General features: G+C 43.9%; 7 protein-coding genes across 7 annotated transcripts; 4 read left to right on the plus strand and 3 right to left on the minus strand.

Moving 5' to 3' along the window:
- Positions 1-43: 43 nt before the first annotated feature.
- On the plus strand, positions 44-4,963 carry HIR3 (Hir3p; the record flags this gene model as incomplete). The annotated part of the gene is made up of 1 exon (XM_002553417.1): positions 44-4,963. The coding sequence occupies one exon, from the start codon at positions 44-46 to the stop codon at positions 4,961-4,963; it is 4,920 nt and encodes a 1,639-aa protein (XP_002553463.1).
- A 103-nt stretch (positions 4,964-5,066) lies between these two features.
- On the plus strand, positions 5,067-6,235 carry HOM6 (homoserine dehydrogenase; the record flags this gene model as incomplete). Its single annotated transcript, XM_002553418.1, has 2 exons — positions 5,067-5,100; positions 5,193-6,235. 2 exons carry the CDS (start codon positions 5,067-5,069, stop codon positions 6,233-6,235), a joined length of 1,077 nt encoding a protein of 358 aa, XP_002553464.1.
- A 109-nt stretch (positions 6,236-6,344) lies between these two features.
- Positions 6,345-11,072, minus strand: IML1 (GTPase-activating protein IML1; the record flags this gene model as incomplete). The annotated part of the gene is made up of 1 exon (XM_002553419.1): positions 6,345-11,072. The coding sequence occupies one exon, from the start codon at positions 11,070-11,072 to the stop codon at positions 6,345-6,347; it is 4,728 nt and encodes a 1,575-aa protein (XP_002553465.1).
- Positions 11,073-11,343: 271 nt separating this feature from the next.
- Positions 11,344-12,126, minus strand: RPN10 (proteasome regulatory particle base subunit RPN10; the record flags this gene model as incomplete). Its single annotated transcript, XM_002553420.1, has 1 exon — positions 11,344-12,126. The coding sequence occupies one exon, from the start codon at positions 12,124-12,126 to the stop codon at positions 11,344-11,346; it is 783 nt and encodes a 260-aa protein (XP_002553466.1).
- A 1,012-nt stretch (positions 12,127-13,138) lies between these two features.
- On the plus strand, positions 13,139-17,428 carry MET5 (sulfite reductase (NADPH) subunit beta; the record flags this gene model as incomplete). Its single annotated transcript, XM_002553421.1, has 1 exon — positions 13,139-17,428. One exon carries the CDS (start codon positions 13,139-13,141, stop codon positions 17,426-17,428), a length of 4,290 nt encoding a protein of 1,429 aa, XP_002553467.1.
- Positions 17,429-17,607: 179 nt separating this feature from the next.
- KLTH0D17534g (chalcone isomerase domain-containing protein) lies at positions 17,608-18,525 on the plus strand (the record flags this gene model as incomplete). The annotated part of the gene is made up of 1 exon (XM_002553422.1): positions 17,608-18,525. The coding sequence occupies one exon, from the start codon at positions 17,608-17,610 to the stop codon at positions 18,523-18,525; it is 918 nt and encodes a 305-aa protein (XP_002553468.1).
- A 28-nt stretch (positions 18,526-18,553) lies between these two features.
- On the minus strand, positions 18,554-20,746 carry KLTH0D17556g (pseudouridine-5'-phosphate glycosidase family protein; the record flags this gene model as incomplete). The annotated part of the gene is made up of 1 exon (XM_002553423.1): positions 18,554-20,746. The coding sequence occupies one exon, from the start codon at positions 20,744-20,746 to the stop codon at positions 18,554-18,556; it is 2,193 nt and encodes a 730-aa protein (XP_002553469.1).
- Between the last annotated feature and the right edge of the window lie 91 nt (positions 20,747-20,837).

Raw genomic sequence — 20,837 nt, forward strand, 5'->3', positions numbered from 1 at the left:
GAAAAATAGGCGTCCCAGGGCTTTTGACGCAAAGGACCAACAAATGTCGCTGTTCACAGCACTCAACTTCACACCTGACGATGCCTTACAAGAAGCAGAGCAACACTCCCGGGAACTCCAAGTGGAGGAGAGTTCCAAAATTTACCAAAGCGCCCTTCTTCATCTAAAAGCTAAGAGGTTCGAGCAAGCAGAAGAGAAGTTCAAAGAGCTATTCAATATAGATGTAATAAAGCCTGACAAATGGGGACTTTACAAATACTCAAGCCCTACACTGAATTCTCTACGCTATCTGGCCTACCGAAATCGAGGGGTTTTCTATTATCAGTTTTTACAGGAAAAGCACGAAAACATGTCATCTCAAGACATAGTTGAGTATACCTTGAAAGTTGCAGAAAACCTTCTGGATGCAATTCAACACAGTAATTGCGACGCGGCTGTGGCCAAGCTCTTAATTTCCATATTCAAGAGCTTCAGGAGCGTAAAGTTACAACGCTACACGCTAGAATACGAACTCTTAAAAGAGTGTGGCTCAACAACTGCTCTCAAAAGGAAGAAAACAGTTTTACCCGAGGTTCGAGATTTCATTCACCGGTATGTGGAGCTTTTGAGGAGTTCAGAGGACACAGGGTCCCTTGAATCTGACTTTATAGTTCACCTAAAGTGCTTATTAAAAAGCAGTAGCCCGCTGTCGTTAGAGCTACCGCCTTTTTTGTCTCGCATACAGACCATGAAACTGGAAGACGACTTGGCTTTGAGAGAAGAAAACGAAGTGAGCGTAGTAGTGAATGAACTCAGCTGGGAAGCGGTTGCTGAGGCTGTTGTTTCCACACTCCCCAAATATAAGTTCTCCAACTTTTTTAGTAAAATATCGGACCCCTACAACGAAGCTGAAGAACCTATTGAGAAGTTTAAATTTGTTTTGAACGACCTGCATAATGAAGTGGAAGTTGACGTAGAAGAAGAACACTCGGAACACGGAGAACAAGCTAATCTAATTACAGAAGATGACACAAAAAATGTTACTGCTCCAGAAGACACCCCCGGACAAGAGGGGATTAATCAGAAACGGCCTCTAGACGCGGCTGAGGTTAATAAGCCACTACAGAGGATGAGCAAGCGTTTCAAGGAGAAGCCACAGGTTGCCAGCGACGCAAGGATCATGGACAATCACGAAAAATTTCTTCAAGTGATAAATGATGTTGCACTGAGTACAGGCTATGACCTGATACTAACCACTGATAAACTAGCTCCTCAGGATGTTCCGAAAGAGGCACCATATTTCAATGCAATATCCGATCTATATGACTGCATAAGCTCCTGGACAAATAAGCACAGCGAGTTCCTAAACCAAACAGATACAAAAAACTCCAAAAGTTCAAGCACCGATGTTGAAAGCACATTACAGCTGAATGCTCTTATCAGGACAAGTGTTCTAGCGGGCGATAACGCTCCTATTGAGTCTTTAACCGACTTGCCTGCCGACGATATTCAAAGTTTTATTAATCGCATTAACAAAGACAGTTATCACTTTCAAGAGGTCAGATTGATGCTTCTCGACTCACTCTTGTCGACTGATACGGACGGCCGGTGTCTTATTATAGACACTTTCTGGAGCCCTGTCCTTTTCAAAACTGTGGAATTTCTAGTAATGAGTGTTGAAACAAACTTGTTCAACATGATCGGCAACGCGAAGTCAGGACTAGGCAGCTTGGGGCTCTCGGCATATGAAATTCTCATTAATATGCTGGGAAACATCTACAGCAACATAAGCACGAAGAAGCTGCAAGGCCAAAAAGTCAACGAATTGGAAACGCAAAAGAACAAACTCGAAAGAAAAATAAGCCGATGGACGCTTCTTCTGGAAGAATTGAATTTTGATGATGAACGATCGTTTTATCGTTTTCTTTGGGCCAAGTTTTGCTCACTTCAATATTCTACTGACATCACTGATGGTAAGTTGGTCCTCAACCTTCAGGAAATTGAATCTAAAATAGGGAAAAACGGGTCACGAATCAACGTTCCGTACTCTAACTACTCCACAATTCCTCATCTCAATCTTAAAGCGGTACAAAGTCAGCTATCTAGGTTGAAAATTATCCAAAAACTCACATCTATTGACGTGGATGTTCCCCAAGAAGACAACGATGTAGCCACAAAACAGCAAATGGAACTGATTAGAAAGGCCTTGGTTTCAGACGAATACATGAATCCTGAAACGTCCTCGGAAGAAGAACTTTCGATGGAAAGCTTTTTGCGGAATTCACCCTTCTTGCTCAAAGTTAAGCTTTGGCGGCTACTGGTATCGTTCTACTCGCAGAGAGACAAGGCAATTGCGCAAGCAGTTTACTTCAAAATTCTTCGCATACTTTATGAAAGGCTTTGCTCGGATGAATATGGGGCACAATCACAATTGCAGAGACAACAAACGCTTTTACTTACTATAAGCTGTATCGGAAGCTTTACCAGGGGATTTGTGGAAATGGTTCAAGGCATCCACAGCAATAGTTCTAAAGACAACAATGCCACAAAAACCAACCTTCATACTTTGTTCAAGATTCTGAGGATTCTTTATCCCATTGTCTTTTTTGAGAGTCTCTGTCAGAAAGACTCAAACCTCAAGTCTTTCTTTCGTAAAGCTGTGAAGTCGTCTACAAAACTGAAGAGTGTTTTTACTGACACAATCACTTCCATAATATACATGTGCAGCTTACTGGAGCGGGAACAAACAAAAATTTCAAGCTTGGTAGAAGTTGCACATGAAATACTGGGAAGCTTCGACTTTTGTGACGCATCGGAGGGCTCCTTTCTTCACTTTGCAGAACAACTCTTGTGCAAACAAAATAACGAAGGCAGCTTCAATCAAATAAAACAGCTACTATGGTGCCAGTACCATTTGTTAATTGGGGGCGACAGCTCCGCCATTGAACAGCATAATACGAAAGGACAAGTAATGACACAAGATAGTGCTGTTGCCCTCGGAAAATTCCTGATCAATTCGCACTACGGAGATAGGAATCCTCTCAGTGTTTCTGGGAATAAGACCAATCTGAAGCAAACTCTTGATAGCATTATTCAGGTTGTTGGAGATGTGGATATTTCCGCTAACTATATCTTAAGTCGAAACGAGTTTTTTCTTGAGCAGTACTTGAAATCGGTGATAACAGCAAACACTTTCCGCAAAGCATATGCTGGAAAATTGTCCCTTCAGCTCGTGAAGCCAAATGATAAGTTACAGGGCGTCGCTGACTTGGGTCTCTTTTTCGTAGCAAGCATTCAGGCCTTAAACCTTTATAAAGCGCGAAAAAAAGCAACACAAGCGCGACCATCTGAACTTGATTCGGTGATTTCCACACTTAAAACTGATATACTATACAACACCGAACGATTTGAGAGCTGGATGCTGTTAGGAAAATGCTACTCCTATATTGTGGAAGATGACCTTATCTGGACGTCAGACAAGCTGGCTACGAGCGAGAAAAGAAAAGGGACGACTTCTATTCAAAGGAAAGCTATTTTGTGTTATCTTATGGCACTTGGGCTTGCAATGCGCTCTAAAGGCAAATTTCCCACAAGCTCTCAAGTTTCGGACTATCAAGATATCTTGAAAGAACTGTTCGAGACGCTTTCTGAGGAAATCTTGAATGGCTATTTGAAACCAATGGAAGCGTCTTGTTTTCAATGGGAACCCCCCACTTCAGTCAAACTCACAGTTGAAGGGGAGTTGGCTGCTGCTCAGTTTTATGCTACACAAACTGTAAGCGATTTTAATATTCAGCAGGCGATTCTCACTGGGTTCTCAAAAGCTATTAAAATTGAAGCCAGCCACTTAGCTTCGAAAAACAGACCAAAAAACTGGAAAAACCTTTACTATACTGCCAAAATAATATTCAAAAGGTGTGCAGAAGAGTACAAAACTGATGGGCTGAATATTCTTTTACAAGCATGCTCAGTATGTGACGACGCCACAAGCAGCAAGGAACTGATATTGGAGCCGCATTACTTTCTTACAGTTTCATGCTTCAAGTTGGTCAAGGGTGGATTTATGACTCCGCAGCAAGCTCTGCTTTCACTACAAAAGAACAACTCGATTTTTCAGAAAGACGATGATTTCTGGTTATTAACCTCCGCTGAAGCTTCCGAGGAAGCAAGGCATAATTTTTGTTGTAAAATCGTTGCATTACTGAGGGCTTTGATTGCAATGGACAAAATGAAGTGGCACCACAGACCACGTTACCGTATCGCACGTATTTTATATGAAGAGATGCACGACTTAGATGGTGCTATTTCAGAGATGGATGAATTAATGTTTTTGAAAAGCTCCAACAAAAGCTTAGTCAACATCTGGAAACCAAAGTATGAACGCCCTGGAAAACACTTCATTTACACCTTCCAGTATGTTATCTTCTACCTAGATTTGTTATTCTGCCGCAACGATTACTCAAGCATTGCACTCGTCGCGAAGAAGCTTAAGAGGTTTGGGCCGGGGATGGTGAATGTAGCTACCGCTGCTGACAGGGCTATGCGATTGTTCTGTCAATCAGTGCAAGACACCTTTGGTGTCAATGAGAAGCTTGCTTTGGACAAGACGCTACCCTCTCTTAACTACCAGCAGTTTCTCAGATATAGTGATCTGCTCTTTCAATCCTTTGACAAAACCAAGTACGATTCAAAAGTGCTGGACACTTTAGTGCATGCATTGCAGCTTAAGAAAGGAAACAATGGCTATGATGGCATATGTTTGGCGTTGTATTTCACATTCATATATCTGCCTTGGGCATCGCAGAAGGAAGTGCAGGATAAATCACAGACTTCAGACCCAAACATGAATAACAAAGCCATCGAACCAACTCAGGAGCCCCCCAATGGACTTGTTAAGGGAAAAGCCAGTACGAATCGCAAGAGAGTGAGTAAGAAAGATGCATTCGATAAGATTAGTGCCTTGGTAGAGAAGAGAATCACGTGATATTAGTTAAAAGTTTTCTAGCATAAAGTATAGCAGCTTTTGCAAAGTTTAGACTCATAAATCATCGTTTTCTTGTTCGGTAAACTCGTAAAAGCACAAGAAAATGGCTTCTAAAAGTGTGAATTTGGCCGTTATCGGTATGTTATTTGATTCCTCAGCAATAATTAAATTGGGTAGCGCGTTTCTGTCGGGATGCTTAGAGGCCACCCCTAACTAACATCATATTCAGGCGCTGGTGTCGTCGGATCCAGTTTTTTGAAACAAGTGAGCGGAGTTAAGTCCAACATCTCCTACAATTTGATCCTGATTGCTACCTCCGATAATTTCTTAATCTCGAGGGATTACAAACCATTGAGTCTGTCCACCTGGGAGTCGGATCTCACCAGCAGCAAAGACTCACCACTGCCATTGGAAGGCATCTTAGAATACTTGAAGAAATCCTCATCTCCTGTGATTTTCGTTGACAACACCTCAAACCAAACAATCGCGGAGTTTTACCCACAACTTGTTCAAAACGGAATTTCTATCGCAACACCAAACAAAAAAGGGTTCTCCTCAGATCTTTCGTTGTGGAACAAAATTTTCCAAGAAGGCCCTAACGCCGGTCTTGTCTACCACGAAGCCACCGTTGGTGCTGGCTTACCAATCATTGGTCCTTTGAGGGACATGGTTCAAACTGGAGACAAAATTGTTAAGATTGAAGGCATCTTCTCCGGTTCTCTGTCTTTCATTTTGAATGAGTTCTCTACGATTTCTGGTAACGACTCTAAGTTCTCCGACATTGTGAAGGTCGCCAAAAACCTAGGCTACACCGAACCTGATCCAAGAGATGACTTGAACGGTTTGGATGTTGCAAGAAAAGTCACTATTTTGGCGCGTATTGCAGGTTTTAAAGTCGAGTCACCATCGTCCTTCCCTGTGAAATCATTGATTCCAAAGCCTCTGGAATCTGTTGCTTCAGGGAAAGAATACCTAGAGAAGCTGCCTGCTTACGACCACGAAATGGATGAGCTGAAGAAGGAGGCTGCGGCCGAAAACAAGGTTCTTAGATTTGTTGGTAAGGTTGATTTCCCTAACAACACTGTTTCTGTGGCCATGGAGAAGTATGATTTCTCCCATCCATTTGCTTCCCTGAAGGGCTCTGATAACGTTATCTCCATCCAAACTGAGCGTTACACCCAACCAGTTATTGTCCAGGGTGCTGGTGCTGGCTCTGAGGTTACTGCGGCCGGTGTATTGGCCGACGTTTTCAGAATTGCGGAACGGATTTAAAGCATTTTATTTTAGGTCTCCAGGACACTAAACTTAAATAAAATCTAGAGATAATTAAGTCCTTCAAACTCCAGTTCTTGCCATTTTAAGTCAAGAGTTCGAGCGAGTATTATAGCGGTTTGCTTTTGTCGCTCTGCCACACGCCCTTGGCATCAAGGAAAATGCTTCTCAACTTTTCATAGTCAAGGCAGGTACCCTTGAAAGCAAGCATTATCTTCTGGGCGTCTAAGGCGAATGTTGGTGACTGTTTAACTTTCAAAGTGACAGAGTCCACGTTCACTCGGGAAAGGTGTCTATTATTGGGGGCCAAAAACAAATTCCCATTTTCTCGTATTTCCGCAATGTAAGCCCCTGTCAGATGAATGTATTGAGCGTATTTGAACTTTGGCTTGCCCCACGAGTACATCACTTCATGGTCAGTAACGCTTTGATTCAGTAGCTGGGAAGCTCTGTTGTCTATCAAAAACCCGCTCTTCTCTAAAAGAAATGTATGATAGTAGTAGGGACTTTGAGATATGAGCTGCTCATCTTTAAATTCAGGGTCTTCCCACGGATTGATAGCCAAAGTGATATCAACAAAAGTGTGGAAGGGGTTGGAAAGAGGAATTGTGCAAAGTTCAACCCATGGAACCTCAACCAAGTTTAGACCGTACCGCTTACAAAGTCTGGCCCAGCTATTGATCAGATCATCAATGAGCTTGGGAGTAGCAGTCAGCCATTCGAGCCTTATATGAAAGCAATGGTCTGGGTTGTGCACGCGGTCGTAGTGAACCCTACAGACTTCGGGTTTGTAAGACTTTCCTGCAGAGTCCGCATTCACTGTTATCATGTTGCTGAGAAGAACTGTGGGCTTGTGAGTACTTAGCTTACTGTTGCTCATACTTCCCTCATCGCCTACCACAGCGTCCCCAGTCCCTATGCGCGACAGCTTACTGTCAGCACCATCTGGTGCTGATACGCGTCTTACATTCTCGTCAGTGTACAGAGATCTCTGATCCTGCGGGGGATCCCGAACCTCTGAGCTATGCACATAATCTGGACTAAAATGGTAGAAATAATGGCCATCCAAAAAGCCGTGCCTATTTTCAACATGAACAAAGAGACCTTGATACATGAGATCTTGTCCGTAAATCACAGCTTCATCTCTTGTATCAATGTCCAGGAAGTTTTCGATGAGCCAATTAACGAATTCAGATCCTATGAAGCAGTTGTTATGCCTTTTCCAGTGCCATTTGCGGTTAACCAAATTCAAGCTGTTTTTGCCATGTTGCATTTCCTGGGCTAGTTTAGATAAGCTCACTTTTTTGGAAAGCTTGTCTTCATCTCTGATGAAAATGGTATCATGTTTTACCTTACCTGATGACCTCAAGATCTCAGCTTGCTCGTCAATGAAGGTGAAAAGAGATCCCGTATAAAATATGACTTCGGGTGCGATTTCTTCTTTACGAGAAGAGCGACTGACTTCGTCTTGCGCGTTTCTTAACCGGGCGCGGTAAATTGATGAGATAAGCCGCCTAAAACCCTCAAGCCGAATTTCCTCTGCGCTGAGGGTCTCTGACCTACCATTTATAGTCGAAGAAATGGTATTTTCAGGGACGTCTGCTGGTAAAATAACAAATTTTGATCTGAAACGCTTTTTGTTTTGTTCAATTATAGAATCTTCATACCCCGCAAGCATTTGATCGAGCTGATTCCAGTTAACTTTTTCTCTGTTCATCTTCAAAGGATCAGTCATAATTTCCCGGTACTGATTTTCATAGCGTGTCTTGATCTCAGGGCAATACGTGGGCACCCCAAAACTTGATTCGCTCAGTTTTTTTCTTATATGTCTTTGAACATCTATGGTGCCATCAAGGGTGCAGGTGAGCCGGTGAATTTCTTCGCCAAGCATCATGAAAAATTTCACATCCATGTAGTTATGTTTTGTCAAAATCTTCGTAATTCTTCGTGTATCGCCCTCATTGTTTTTGGAGGACTCTAACCTTTCTAAAGAATCTCCCACGCAAATCTGAAAGCCAGCCAGAAGCCTCACGTAGATCATATCTCTCAGGAGATCAAATGCAGTTTGATTTCCAACTTCTTGATCAGGGTTTGAAATAACTGAATGGTTTGTGAACGTGAAATTCTTCTCAAAGTCTTCCTTAGCAGGAAACGAAGAGATTGTGATCGGTAACTCAGCAGGTGTAGTAAGAGACCTCCATTTGCTGTATTTCTTAGCAACATACCTAGGAAAGACATCTTTCCATTGAGGTGCAATTAGGTGCCCTGCTCTCTCGGAACTTATTGGCCTTGATACATTCTTTATCTCCAACCAACTAAACAGTGTAGCCGACATATCCTGTGGCAATTCTTTTGCCACATATTTCGGCCTTGGAGAATCTATCGACCGCCTTGGGGAGTCTGTGAAACGATTTGGCGATCCAACGAATGACTGTGAACAAAAAGAAGAGACATCGAAAGTTGTTTTTTTCCGATCTGGTCTCTCGAAAGATGATAAGTTCTTCTTCAGTACCGGCCATTGCTGATGTACCCCATTGTCATCGATATCGGGGCTATTGCCCAATGCCAGGTGTCGTGATTGAGAATCACTTGAATTATAGGGCAGGTTAGTGGAGGTTTTTTTGTTCTTTGACTCAATTTCAGGGAGAAACTTAGAAACTAGCCGCTGTGCAATGTTGCTGGATTTTGTGGCATTCTTTAACGTGTTAATTGCACGCGAATCTTTTTGAGAACCTTTATCTAATTTGGTAAAGCTAGATTTGGTCTCCTTATCATCTAAGAGTCCAGTGGAGGCCGATTGTGCCAAGTCGCCAAAAACTTGCAAAGAAGCAGTCGATTGGACCATGGGAGAGGCCGATTTTGGAGGGTTCCAGGCTAGTGGTGCTTTACCAGAAATTTCTTTAAAACTCTTCTTGACAGTGGCCTTTTTGCCATTGCTTGGGGCTGACGAAACTGAGTATCGATCTTGCACATTATCTGTAGAGACCTGGGAACTGAATATGTCCTCATCGTGATTCTTCATCATGGCCATGACAGATTCTGCAGCAGACGGCGCATCCATATAATCGATTTCAACCTGCTCCTTCATTTCAGTTTCTGTCAAGCCCATCATCTGAAGATCATGCATTTTGCACCTTGGATACCATACGCTAGAGTTGCTCGAGTGCCTCCAAAACGAAATATTAATCCACGAAGGTGCGCAGTAACGGAGCTTGTTCTCATAGTCCCTAAATCTCAACAGAGGTACGATGTGGAGGGGTGGCCGGGCTAAACACAGAACGTCAATTGAGAGCTCGAGAGACTGAATTTTCGTGCTTGTTGCTTTGAGTAAGTCATAATCAACATCGTAGATACCTGTGCCAGGAGAAACAATGATGACATGCGCGACCGTACGCCTAAGGTCTGGCTGTCTGAAAGGGTTTGTGACAAATGTTGCAGCTAGGCACATGGTTTCCAAGATGTTAGATTTGATAACAGGTGAGAAACGCCCTTTAAGGACACTCGTTCCGTCTTCTGTTTTGAAGGTTTTCAGGTCTTTCGCAATATTTTTAAACTCACGCCGAAGCGTTTTCATAATTTCCGTCCAATGAACTATGTTAACTTGGTCCACAACAATGCGATAGTAATCTTTTGTATTTTTTGGTCTTTCTCCTTCAGGCAAGTCTTTGAACGCGACATCTGAGAAGTCGAGAGAGGCAGAAAAGACAATAGTTATTGTGTGATGGGTTCCTATATTTTTCCACTTCTTGAATATGGTAGGAAACACAGAGTTCACTACTTTGTAAAAGTAAATGTCACCATTCTCCTCGAAATGCCACATTTCATCAGTAATCTGAATAAGAAAAATGAGACGTGCAGATTCTGAACGAAAAACAACTTTCGTTTGGTTGCCAATGTAGCCTGACAAGACCTTTTTGCCTTCCCGGTATATTGCTTTGACAGTTGCTCTGACGCTGTCCACAAATGTCAGTTTCTGTTCACAGTACACACAACCACCGGTGATCTCTGACGAAAATACCCACATATCTCCCCTGTGAATGAGACAGTCTTTTACATTGATCTCAACGACATCCGCTTGCGTAGACTCTTTATCCTTGACTTTAACCCAGACTTTAGAGCGCGATGGTAGTCCTAATGTATGCTGCAATTGTCCTGACAAGATTGAAATTTGCGCGTTCTTATATCTTTTTCGAAGATCCCTATCAAAAGCTTTGACAATGAAATATATCTTCTTGCCTTTTGAACCATTTTTGCCTTGGTAGGTCTTTAATTCAGCCAAGTCTCCCTCTTTGATCCCAGTAACACATGACAAGTCTAGTAATACCTGTTCCTCTGAGAATCTGAATTCATGAAGCCCCAGTTCCAACCGAAACGCCTTCTTCTTTTTGGTAGCAGTTTCTCGGCGAGGTAGAGCGCTAGGGCTCCGGCTTAACTCTGAGTGCCCTGAGGCGATTGCCGTGCCCGCCGAGCTATCTTGATTCGGTAGAACTTTACCAACATTGTGAACATTTAGGTCCATTCGAAGCCGATATTTTCCGGGTCTTTTCGGGGTAGTGGAGCCACCAATTGTAATAGTATTGCTATCAATTTGCATGTTCTTAAGTGAGTTAGTGGCACGGTTGGATGCTCGTGCACTCTGAGAATTTTGGTCGCTTCTTTTGATCAAAAACCCTTGCAAGCTTTCAGGAAAGTTGCGCCGCTCGGGCTGAGTGTTGGAAACACTAAGTTCATCGTTGTTCATGTACGGCGCTTTACAGTCGTTGGTGTCCGCGGATGCGTTAAGGGAAACATGATTAAAACACAGCTTCAATTCAGAAGCGTTAGAGCGACGTCTCATGTGACCTAGTATACATAGATACAAAGAAGCATATAGTCGTAGAATGCTGATGTTTGACAACGAAAGACGAGTGCGGCACAATCAAGTTAGGCGTAGTATCAAGTTAAGCGTAGTATCAAGTTTTGGCCGAGTTGTTTTGGATACCTTGATGGCTCGATCATCGCCATCATATATTATACAAGACGAACAGCGCTGGCGCGAAACAGTTCCGCGGCGGGTCTTCGATTATGGAGGGCCGAAGCAGAAATCATCCCGCTGACAGAATCCGTCACTAACCACTGGATGATTCCTCCTTCTTTGCTCCACCGTCTTGCCCCTGTCTAAGCCTCTCCTGCCTAGCTTGTTCTTCTTCCATTGATAGGCGCAAAGCCAAAGCCAATTCTGGGTCCATCGAGGGGTCAACTCCAAAGTCCATGAAATCCTCACCGCCAAGGCCTGAAGCTCCGGCTCCGCCAAAACCTGGCTCTGCACCCTCCTCTAGAACAACGGGAGAAGCAGCGACGTGCTCGTAGAGCAGCCTTGGGCCCGGAGCCACCGAGACGATGTGACTGCTCTCTTCCTGAGGGTTATTCACGGCCTGCACAAACTCTTCCAAAATAGCCGTGTTGGCAGCGGTCTCGCCAAAATTTACCACATCCACTGCGATCTTATTCTTTTTCAGCCTCTTGGCGAGCTTTATGAGCTCTTCCCTGTCATCCGTCACAGGGCTGCACACAAACACGATAATCCGCTGGTGCTGTACTTTGTTTTGTCGATGCTTCAGAGTAAGTGCCGCGATCTGGATCGCCGTACTCAGTCGGACTTTGCCCCCGATAGTCGTGTCATGCAATCCCGCCAGAATTTTGCCAAACTCCGACGTGAATGTTGAAAGAACCTGAGGGTTTGTACCGGCAGCCGAGATTAGGCCTACTGAGTTCTCGGGGTTACCGTTCCTCTTCGCTTGAAAGAGGAACTCCACTGCGTCGATCTGCGCTTCGAATCTTGTTCTTGGGAAGTCACCATTCCTGGAGAACTCGGAGTTATCCACGATCAAAACTGTAGCTTCCAGTACCATTGTCGCTTATTCAAACTCACTGCAACTGCGCTGTTGGATGCTGGTACTTGTTTAGTTTAAAGGTGGCAAATGAACTTAGCCTAATGTCGTTCAAGAAGACACTTGTGATAAAGTTCGGGTAACGCGGCGTTGAAACTCAATAATAAGTTTTCAAAGATTACTTCCGAGATTTTTAGATCATAAACAAACCAACGTCGTGAATAGGGGATCCTTTAGACATGTTAAGCGAAGATGAGAAGCAACGCGTGAAACGCGAGATATTGGCCAAGTTACAAAACAACTGTATGTTATATATCCTACCGTTTCAAACTTAGCACATCGCCGGCGAGCTAATTACTAATTTCAAGCAGATGAAGAAACTGTTAGAGAGTGCGAAAGAATAAGGCTATCAAAGATAGAGGAGCTTGAAAAAGTCGCGGCTTCCTTGAAGCAAGCAGGAATCCCAAATCCCAACCAAACTATAGAAGAAGCGTTGAACCACGAATACGAGCGCTCTGGCTAGAGGCGTTTTGTGGTCTGTTTTGTTAGCCGCTGAGGTGCGGCTGCACATATAAGCAGAGCCACAGGTTGGAGGCGGGGACTACACGTACAAAGTTACTGGGAACGCATGGTCTGAGATTCGAACAACATCATGTGACTGGTGAGGCGGCGCTCGCTAAAATATCCTCATGGCCGTATGAGATCACGTGATATTTTACAACCTGCGTAGGCCTGCTTCTGTGGCGATGAATTGGAAGAAAGCGCACATGATTCAAATTCCGGTCGCTGTTTGCTGCATGTGCAGCCGAACCAACGTGCCCAGAAGCACGGCAAGCGTTTTGCAGGTAGTTATTTGAATCAGAAAAAGCGAGCCAACGAATGCCACAATTGTGTGGAGAGCATCATACAATACAACGCCAACAGGCCAAACCATATAAGAAGCGCGAACGCTGTTGAAGCCAAAAGCCAATCGGATATCTTTCGACCTGAGGTATCTCTGAAGCAGCTATTTATTTATTCTCGCACCGGGGCAATGGCTAAGTTAACCCCTGCTAAATTTCTGGCAGACCTATCTGCCGCCAGCGAGAGCTCTATTTATTACACAACAGAGGCCAAGTCCATCAGCTCTGGATTCTCCAGTGCCTTGGGTGGTTCAGACAATCTCCCAGGCACGCAGCTATTGAAGTCAGCCGATCCTTTTGCGACTGTCGTGGAAGGCCTAACCAAGGAACGCATCACTACTGTCTTTACTGACGAAGCTACACTCCTCAGCGCACTCCCCCACTTGTATTCGCTGAAAGGCTATCCAGTTGTGGTCAATATTGAACTGGCGCTCAACGAGTACTCTGCGGCTCCTCTTCTCAAAGATCTATCGTACGTGACATTAATCTCTAACACGAGTGATAACCTCTCCAGGCATGCTGTGGCTGCCACTAGGATCGCTTCCGAGACCTTGCAGCCTGTACTTCATTTTGTGAACTTAGCATGTGTCGGAGAGATAGCTCCTGTTAAATTAACCCCATTCGAAGTGGCGCAAGAGCCATCTGAAGGAGACGCCGTATACGAAACACTCAAAAAGTCATCGTATCACTGCAGCGCTGAGTCACCCTCCACTCTAATTATCAACCTCTCACCTTATGGTGAGAGTTTTGTTCGAGAATTGCCCTCGAACGCTGCCTTAATTGACATACAGGTTTACAGACCTTGGAATTTCAACGAGTTTTTCGAGCAGGTGCCTACCTCAGTTCAAAATATTGCAATTATTCAAAGAACCAACAACCCTCTATCACCTAGCGGGTTCGAGCCTATCTTGCTCGATTTCTTTGCAGACTTCAACTTACTAGTTGAAAGAGGTATCCAACAACTGATTGTAACCAATATTGGTGAGTTGAAAGAAACTGCTCGTGCTTTGCAAGAGGTGGTACAGAATGTTACCAGTACAAACCCAGACCACGCTCTCTTCATCGGCCAAAGCGCCTCAAATACTGCCGAGGTTGAGCACCTGCAGTCTTCTATTCAAAAGGTTTTCTCCCTGGAAGATGCGTATCTCAAGGTCCTGAAACAACTTTTCTCGGATAATCTTCAGATTCTGAACAACTACAGCGATTCAAGTATCAACGCTTCAAGCCCAGAATACGGCTATGGTCTTTTTGTGAGCCAAGAAAAGAAGAGACAAGAGCTGGTATCCATTGTCCGCAAATCCTTGGACACAGCTTCTTTTAATAGCTCCGAGGGGGTGAAAATCGTGGAACTGCTTTCTAAGTGGCTGCGCTTCAATGAGCAACCTTTGAAGGAAGCTTCTCTGGAAGAAGCCAACAAAGTTGCTGTTGAATTGTACGACCTCCTAGAGCGGAATCAAGACTCCAGAAATGCCCTAAACATTTTGGAAAATGCGAAATCCGTCGAAAGCTTTAAATTCACGTCATCGTGGCTAATTGGATCCGATGCCTGGTCATATGACTTGGGAAGCTCAGGCGTCCATCACGTATTGGCGTCCAAAAAAGATATAAACGTGTTACTAATCGACTCAGAACCTCATGAGCAGGTCAAAAATTCTACTTCGAAATTGAGAAAAAAGGATGTTGGTCTCTATGCTATGAATTTTGGCGAAGCTTATGTTGCGTCGGTAGCCGTATACTCTTCCTACACGCAGCTGTTGACATCTCTTATAGAGGCTTCTAAATTTAAGGGTCCTTCTATTGTACTGGCATATCTTCCTTATTCATCAGAGAATAGTTCTCCATTGGAAGTTTTGAAAGAGACAAAGAGCGCAGTTGAGTCAGGATATTGGCCTCTTTACAGATACGACCCTAGGGAAGATGACCCAGAGGACGCTTTCAAGTTAGAATCATCTGTCATAAAAAGACAACTCCAACAATTCCTCGAAAGAGAGAACAAGTTAAGCCTTTTGACAAAAAAAAACCCTGACCTCGCTAGGAATTTGAAACAATCCGCGAGTGGTGGAATTGAGGCCAAACAACAAAGAAGAGCGAAGGCTGCATATGAAGCACTGTTGGAAGGGCTATCTGGACCTCCTCTGCACATCTACTACGCTTCGGACGGCGGAAATGCTGCTAATCTCGCTAAGAGACTCGCAACGAGAGCAGCTGCTAGAGGCTTAAAAGCTTCAGCTCTATCAATGGACGATATCGACTTTGAAACTTTCCCAGACGAGGAGAATGTGATATTTGTCACCTCTACCGCTGGCCAAGGTGAATTCCCTCAAGATGGAAAAGCTTTTTGGGATACGTTAAAAGCTTCTCTGGATATCGACTTGGCTTCTCTAAACTTTTCTGTTTTTGGCCTAGGTGACTCTCTCTACTGGCCACGAAAGGAGGACAAGCATTACTATAACAAGCCTTCTAAAGACCTTTATGCCAAGCTTGAATTACTTTCAGCCAAACCTCTGGTTCCTTTGGGCCTAGGCGACGATCAGGACGCTGACGGTTACCAAACTGGCTACAAGGAATGGGAAGTCAGACTTTGGGAGGCATTGGGCGTATCTGGCGCAGCCGTTCCAGATGAACCAAAGCCGATCACTAACGAAGATATCAAAATCGAGTCCAACTTCTTGAGAGGAACTATTGTGGAGGGGTTGGCTGACGACTCAACTGGCGCGATATCTGCGTCTGATCAACAGCTAACAAAATTCCATGGTATTTACATGCAAGATGATCGTGATATTAGAGATACAAGAAAGGCCCAAGGGTTGGAACCCTACTATATTTTTATGAGCAGAATAAGACTTCCCGGAGGGAAGGCTACTCCTGAACAGTGGCTTGTTCTCGACCATCTCGCAGACAAGACCGGCAATGGCACCGTAAAAGTGACTACAAGGGCAACCTTCCAACTTCATGGTGTAGTTAAGAGAAATTTAAAACACACTATTAGGGCTATGAACTCTACTCTCATGGATACATTGGCTGCATGCGGTGATGTGAATAGAAATGTCATGCTTTCGGCTCTTCCTGTGAATGCCAAGGTTCACAAACAAGTTTCTGATATCTCGGCTAAAATTTCCGAGCATTTGCTACCGCAGACTACTGCGTACCATGAAATCTGGCTGGAAGGTGCTGATGAGAAAGATGAAAGCCCAAATTGGCCTTCTATTTTTGAAAATAGACAGGAAGGTCCAATAAAGAAGAAAACGCTCGTTAGTGGGAACGCGCTCGTTGACCAAGAGCCCTTATATGGGCCAACATATCTACCCAGAAAGTTCAAAGTCAATGTGACGGTTCCGCCTTTCAATGATGTCGATGTTTGGTCGAGCGACGTGGGACTAATCGCTATCGTTGACGAAAAAACTCAGGTTGTTAAAGGTTTTAACTTATACGTTGGTGGCGGTATGGGTACCACCCATAACAACAAAAAGACATACCCAAGGACTGGATCTTCTTTTGGCTTCGTGAAAGCCGAAGACGTTCACATAGCCATTGAAAAAGTGATGATTGTTCAAAGGGATAACGGTGATCGTCAAAACCGTAAACACGCACGTTTAAAGTATACAATTGATGACATGGGTGTTGAAGTTTACAAACAAAAGGTTGAGGAGCTCTGGGGCAAAAAGTTTGAGCCAGAACAGCCCTATGAGATCAAGTCTAACATTGATTACTTTGGCTGGGTTAGGGATGAGACTGGGATGAACCACTTTACCATCTTTATCGAAAATGGAAGGATCGAGGACACTGTTGATTTGCCTCAAAAGACCGGTTTGAAAAAGGTGGCATTACACATGCAAAAGACCAACAGCGGCCACTTCCGTTTAACAGGAAATCAGCACGTTGTTATAAGCGATATTAAGGATGAGAATCTTGAGGATATAAAGCTTTTACTCAAGAAGTACAAGCTCGACAACACTTCATTTAGTGGCTTAAGGCTTTCTTCCGCGGCGTGTGTTGCTCTGCCAACGTGCGGTCTTGCCATGGCAGAGTCCGAGCGTTACCTCCCCGTTTTGATTGCTAAACTCGAAGACGCTTTAGAGCAGTATGGATTGCGCCATGATTCTATCGTGATGAGAATGACAGGGTGTCCTAACGGATGCGCTCGTCCATGGCTAGCTGAGGTTGCTTGCGTTGGTAAAGCCCCAGGAACGTACAACCTAATGCTGGGTGGCGGTTATTATGGGCAAAGACTAAACAAGCTTTACAGAGCCTCTATCAAGGAAGAAGAAATATTGGGAATTTTGAAACCTTTATTCAAGAAATGGTCTCTAGAGAGAGGGGAAGGCGAACACTTTGGAGATTATTTGATTAGAACAGGCGTTATCAAACCCACTCTGGAAGGCAAGTATTTCCACGATGATGTCTCCGAAGATGCTCTGTAGTTTTAATAACAAGTTAAAAGATGTTTTTAAGCTTTATTATTTATGTGCGCTTCAACCGGAACTATATTTATCAGATTTTTCATTTTTCTCAGCGGAGAGACAATAAGGAGCAATTAAGTGTTCATTTTAACGGAGGGAAAGGACGGTTTATTATTTGAATTTAATAAAGCAGTTTCGGTATGATAAGAGCACTCGCAAGGGGGGCTACTATTCCAAGAAGCTTCCATTATATTCAATACTATCAGAAGAGAAATCTCCTCACCCATGGTCTGAAGAAGAAGCATATCCCACCTTATAAAACGATATTAGCATTAGGTGCGGGTGCGTTTATCTCTGGCCTTTTCATGCTGCAAAAAGATTCCATAACGAATGACGCTGGACCCATTGAAAATAGTGAGAGCTCAGTTGAGGTTGATAAGTCCGTTTCACCCTTCACTGTTGTTTTGTCCCCTCCTGAAACTCTTTTAACCACGAAGTACACACTGTTGGGGTTTGGGCCACGATCTGTCACGTTCTTGGGATTCAAGGTCTATGCGCTCGGCATTTATGTTGCTAATGAAGATCTACCTCTCATACCGAAAATTTTGAATCCAACTTATTTGTGCAAGGCCTTTTTAGACACCGACAGTGCGAAGTCACACTCAGAAAATGTTGGGGCCGCTCTCAAAGACGCAACTAAATCAAGAGTTCTTGTTGGCAGCCTCATCGACGGAGGTGTTAGATTTATGGCTAAAATAACTCCCATCAGAAATACCGACTTCAACCACTTGAAAGATGGGCTTGTAAAGTCCATTTTGAATCACCCAGAATGCCAAAAAAATCAAGAAGCAGTTTCTCGCGGCCTACAAGAACTGAAAAATGCATTTACAAGAAAAGGCTCTGTCCCAAAAAATGATGACTTGATTATCGAGCTACAAGCAAATGGATCGCTCCAACTCTCTTACAGGTCTCGCAAACAAAACGAGTGCATGATGTTGGGACGAGTTGACGAGCCTTTGATAGGAAAATTTTTGTTTAGCCAGTACTTGGGTGGCGATAAACCACTAAGTCCTCCAACAAGAGAGACTTTCGCGCAGAAGGTCAAAACTCTAGTATAAAAAAAAATTAACCTATAAACGCATGACTTTACGGGAGTCTCGCCAAATTTTCACTGACTGCCCCACAATCTTCAACTGTTAGCTTGGCCCCTAATTGTGCACGTCTAGTGCACTCATACCTCTGGAGGGGTTCCGCGTCAAATATATCGCCTTTAAAACATATTTCATTTGACAACACACCAAGTAATGTGTCGCCCGCACCAGTTACATTCTTTACAACACTTTTTTCAGGAACTTCATAGTGCTCAAACAGAACCCCTCTTTTCTTACCGTTAACCTGTAAACCTTCAGCTAAGAATGAAAAGTTCGCCAATGATGCCTTGCCTTTAATGTCGGACATACAGTCCTTGACAGTCACAAGGAAAAGTCCATTTGCTCCATCCTTAATTAGTATATTCGGAAAATAGGGAAGCAGGTAGCAGGCCATCTGTAAAATACCTTTCTTTGTTAGTTGTTGCATAACGGCTGGGTTTTCACCGGATCGAAGCTTCTTGAGGGCCGCGTCAATTTGCAATGAATCTAAAACGGGAAACCACTTGTTTACGTCAAATTTGTTTGCTTCCTTGAAGGCCTCAAATATGCTCTCAAGCTCTGACACTGTTGGCGTGATTGTGTAGAACCTATGATCCGGAAAAGGGCTAAGATTGCTCAATTGGCTTAGCTTTCGGGCTTTCGTATCAGAAGTTGGCTCAAATATTAGCTTGTATCCTAATTTCTCCTGGAGCACCATCAGCAGATTCAGGACTTCAACTGAGACATTTGCATCTGCAATCACTACTTTAGGGGCGAGGCTCTCTAAGCGGTCGGACACATATGATGGAGGCAGTTTTGCAATTATGTCCATGTCTGAGCATGCTACCACAAGCTCGCCCCCACTCGAGTGAACTGATAGGTATTGTGCGGTTGGATTCTTATCATCCCGGTAAATAGTTTTTGAATTCAATTTCATCTTTTCGCAAATAGCCGACCCAGAGAGGTCATTCCCCAAACTTGATACCAAGCTTGTGGACACACTTTGATACCTATTGGATAAATGGGCTGCCAAGGCCACATTGTAGCCAACGCCTCCTATCGCTGAACCAATTTTTCCCGGGTTTGAATCAGCCATACGGATCTCATTTAAAGATGAGCAGTGTGTATCCAGGGCAATTGCGCCAACAACAGCGATATTCAGTTTTTCAGAGTTCACACGTTCATCTGCTTGGATTCCATCGTAAACTCCGGAAGGCTGGAAATATGTAAGATTCTTATCTGGGGACTGCAATTTAGAAAGCTCACAGGCTATTTGGGAGCCAGCTTTAGCGTTGTTCATAACGAAATCAATATTACTACTCACAGATAGCCCATTGGTTTTGTGAGCAATTTCGGAAAGTAGGAATGGTGTTAGCTGCTTACCTTTAATTCCCATTTTCTCTGCTTTATGAGAAGCTTTATCGATAACAGCCTCGATAAACGAGTCCTCCAGAGCCACTTCCGGCGGGGGTGGGATGCAGAGCAAAGACCCGGAGCCAAGCCCTAACTGGTGGCCACTTTCGATAATTCGAGCTGCGTCTTTGAAAGTTTCGAAACTATAAGGGGAGGTCACATTTGATTCCCTACAGTAAAACCCGGGGACCTTGACCCCAGGAGGTCCCAAAGTGGCTACCATACACCCTTTAGTTTCTAGGAACTCCATCGTCTTTTCAATATCAAGAATAGCTTTCGGCCCAGCGCAAACAACTGCCACAGGTGTTTTGCCCAGCTCCTCAAGATCTGCGCTAATATCCATTGTAACCTCGGCTCCCCTATGCACCCCGCCTAAACCACCTGTTGCAAAAATCTGGATGCCAGCCATATGTGCGAGTATCATAGTGCTAGAAATGGTGGTGCCTCCAAATAAGTTATTGGCCATGGTATAGGCAATGTCGCGTCGCGACACCTTGTTTATCGGGAGGCTTCCTGCTGAGCCAGCCAGTTGCTCAATTTCATGAAGAGATAGACCGACCTTCGGAACGCCATTCATAAATGCAATGGTAGCAGGAACTGCATGGTTATTCCTAATTATTGACTCGGCATTTTTGGCCATTTGCATGTTTTGGGGAAAGGGCAATCCATGTGTAATGATAGTTGATTCAAGAGCCACCACTGGTTTCCCAAGGGACAATGCACTTCTGACCTCGTCAGATATACAAAGTTTCCTAGCAAAGCCTCTCAGGCCCAAGGCCTTGGCAGATTTAAGCATCACTCAACAGTTTATACTATATGTTTTTCGATTATTTCACTTTCGAGCTTCTGGTCTCTCATCTCAGAGACTCGTGATTCAAGAAGTACAG

Source organism: Lachancea thermotolerans (genome assembly GCF_000142805.1).
Source record: "Lachancea thermotolerans CBS 6340 chromosome D complete sequence".
NCBI classification, from domain to species: Eukaryota; Fungi; Ascomycota; class Saccharomycetes; order Saccharomycetales; family Saccharomycetaceae; genus Lachancea; species Lachancea thermotolerans.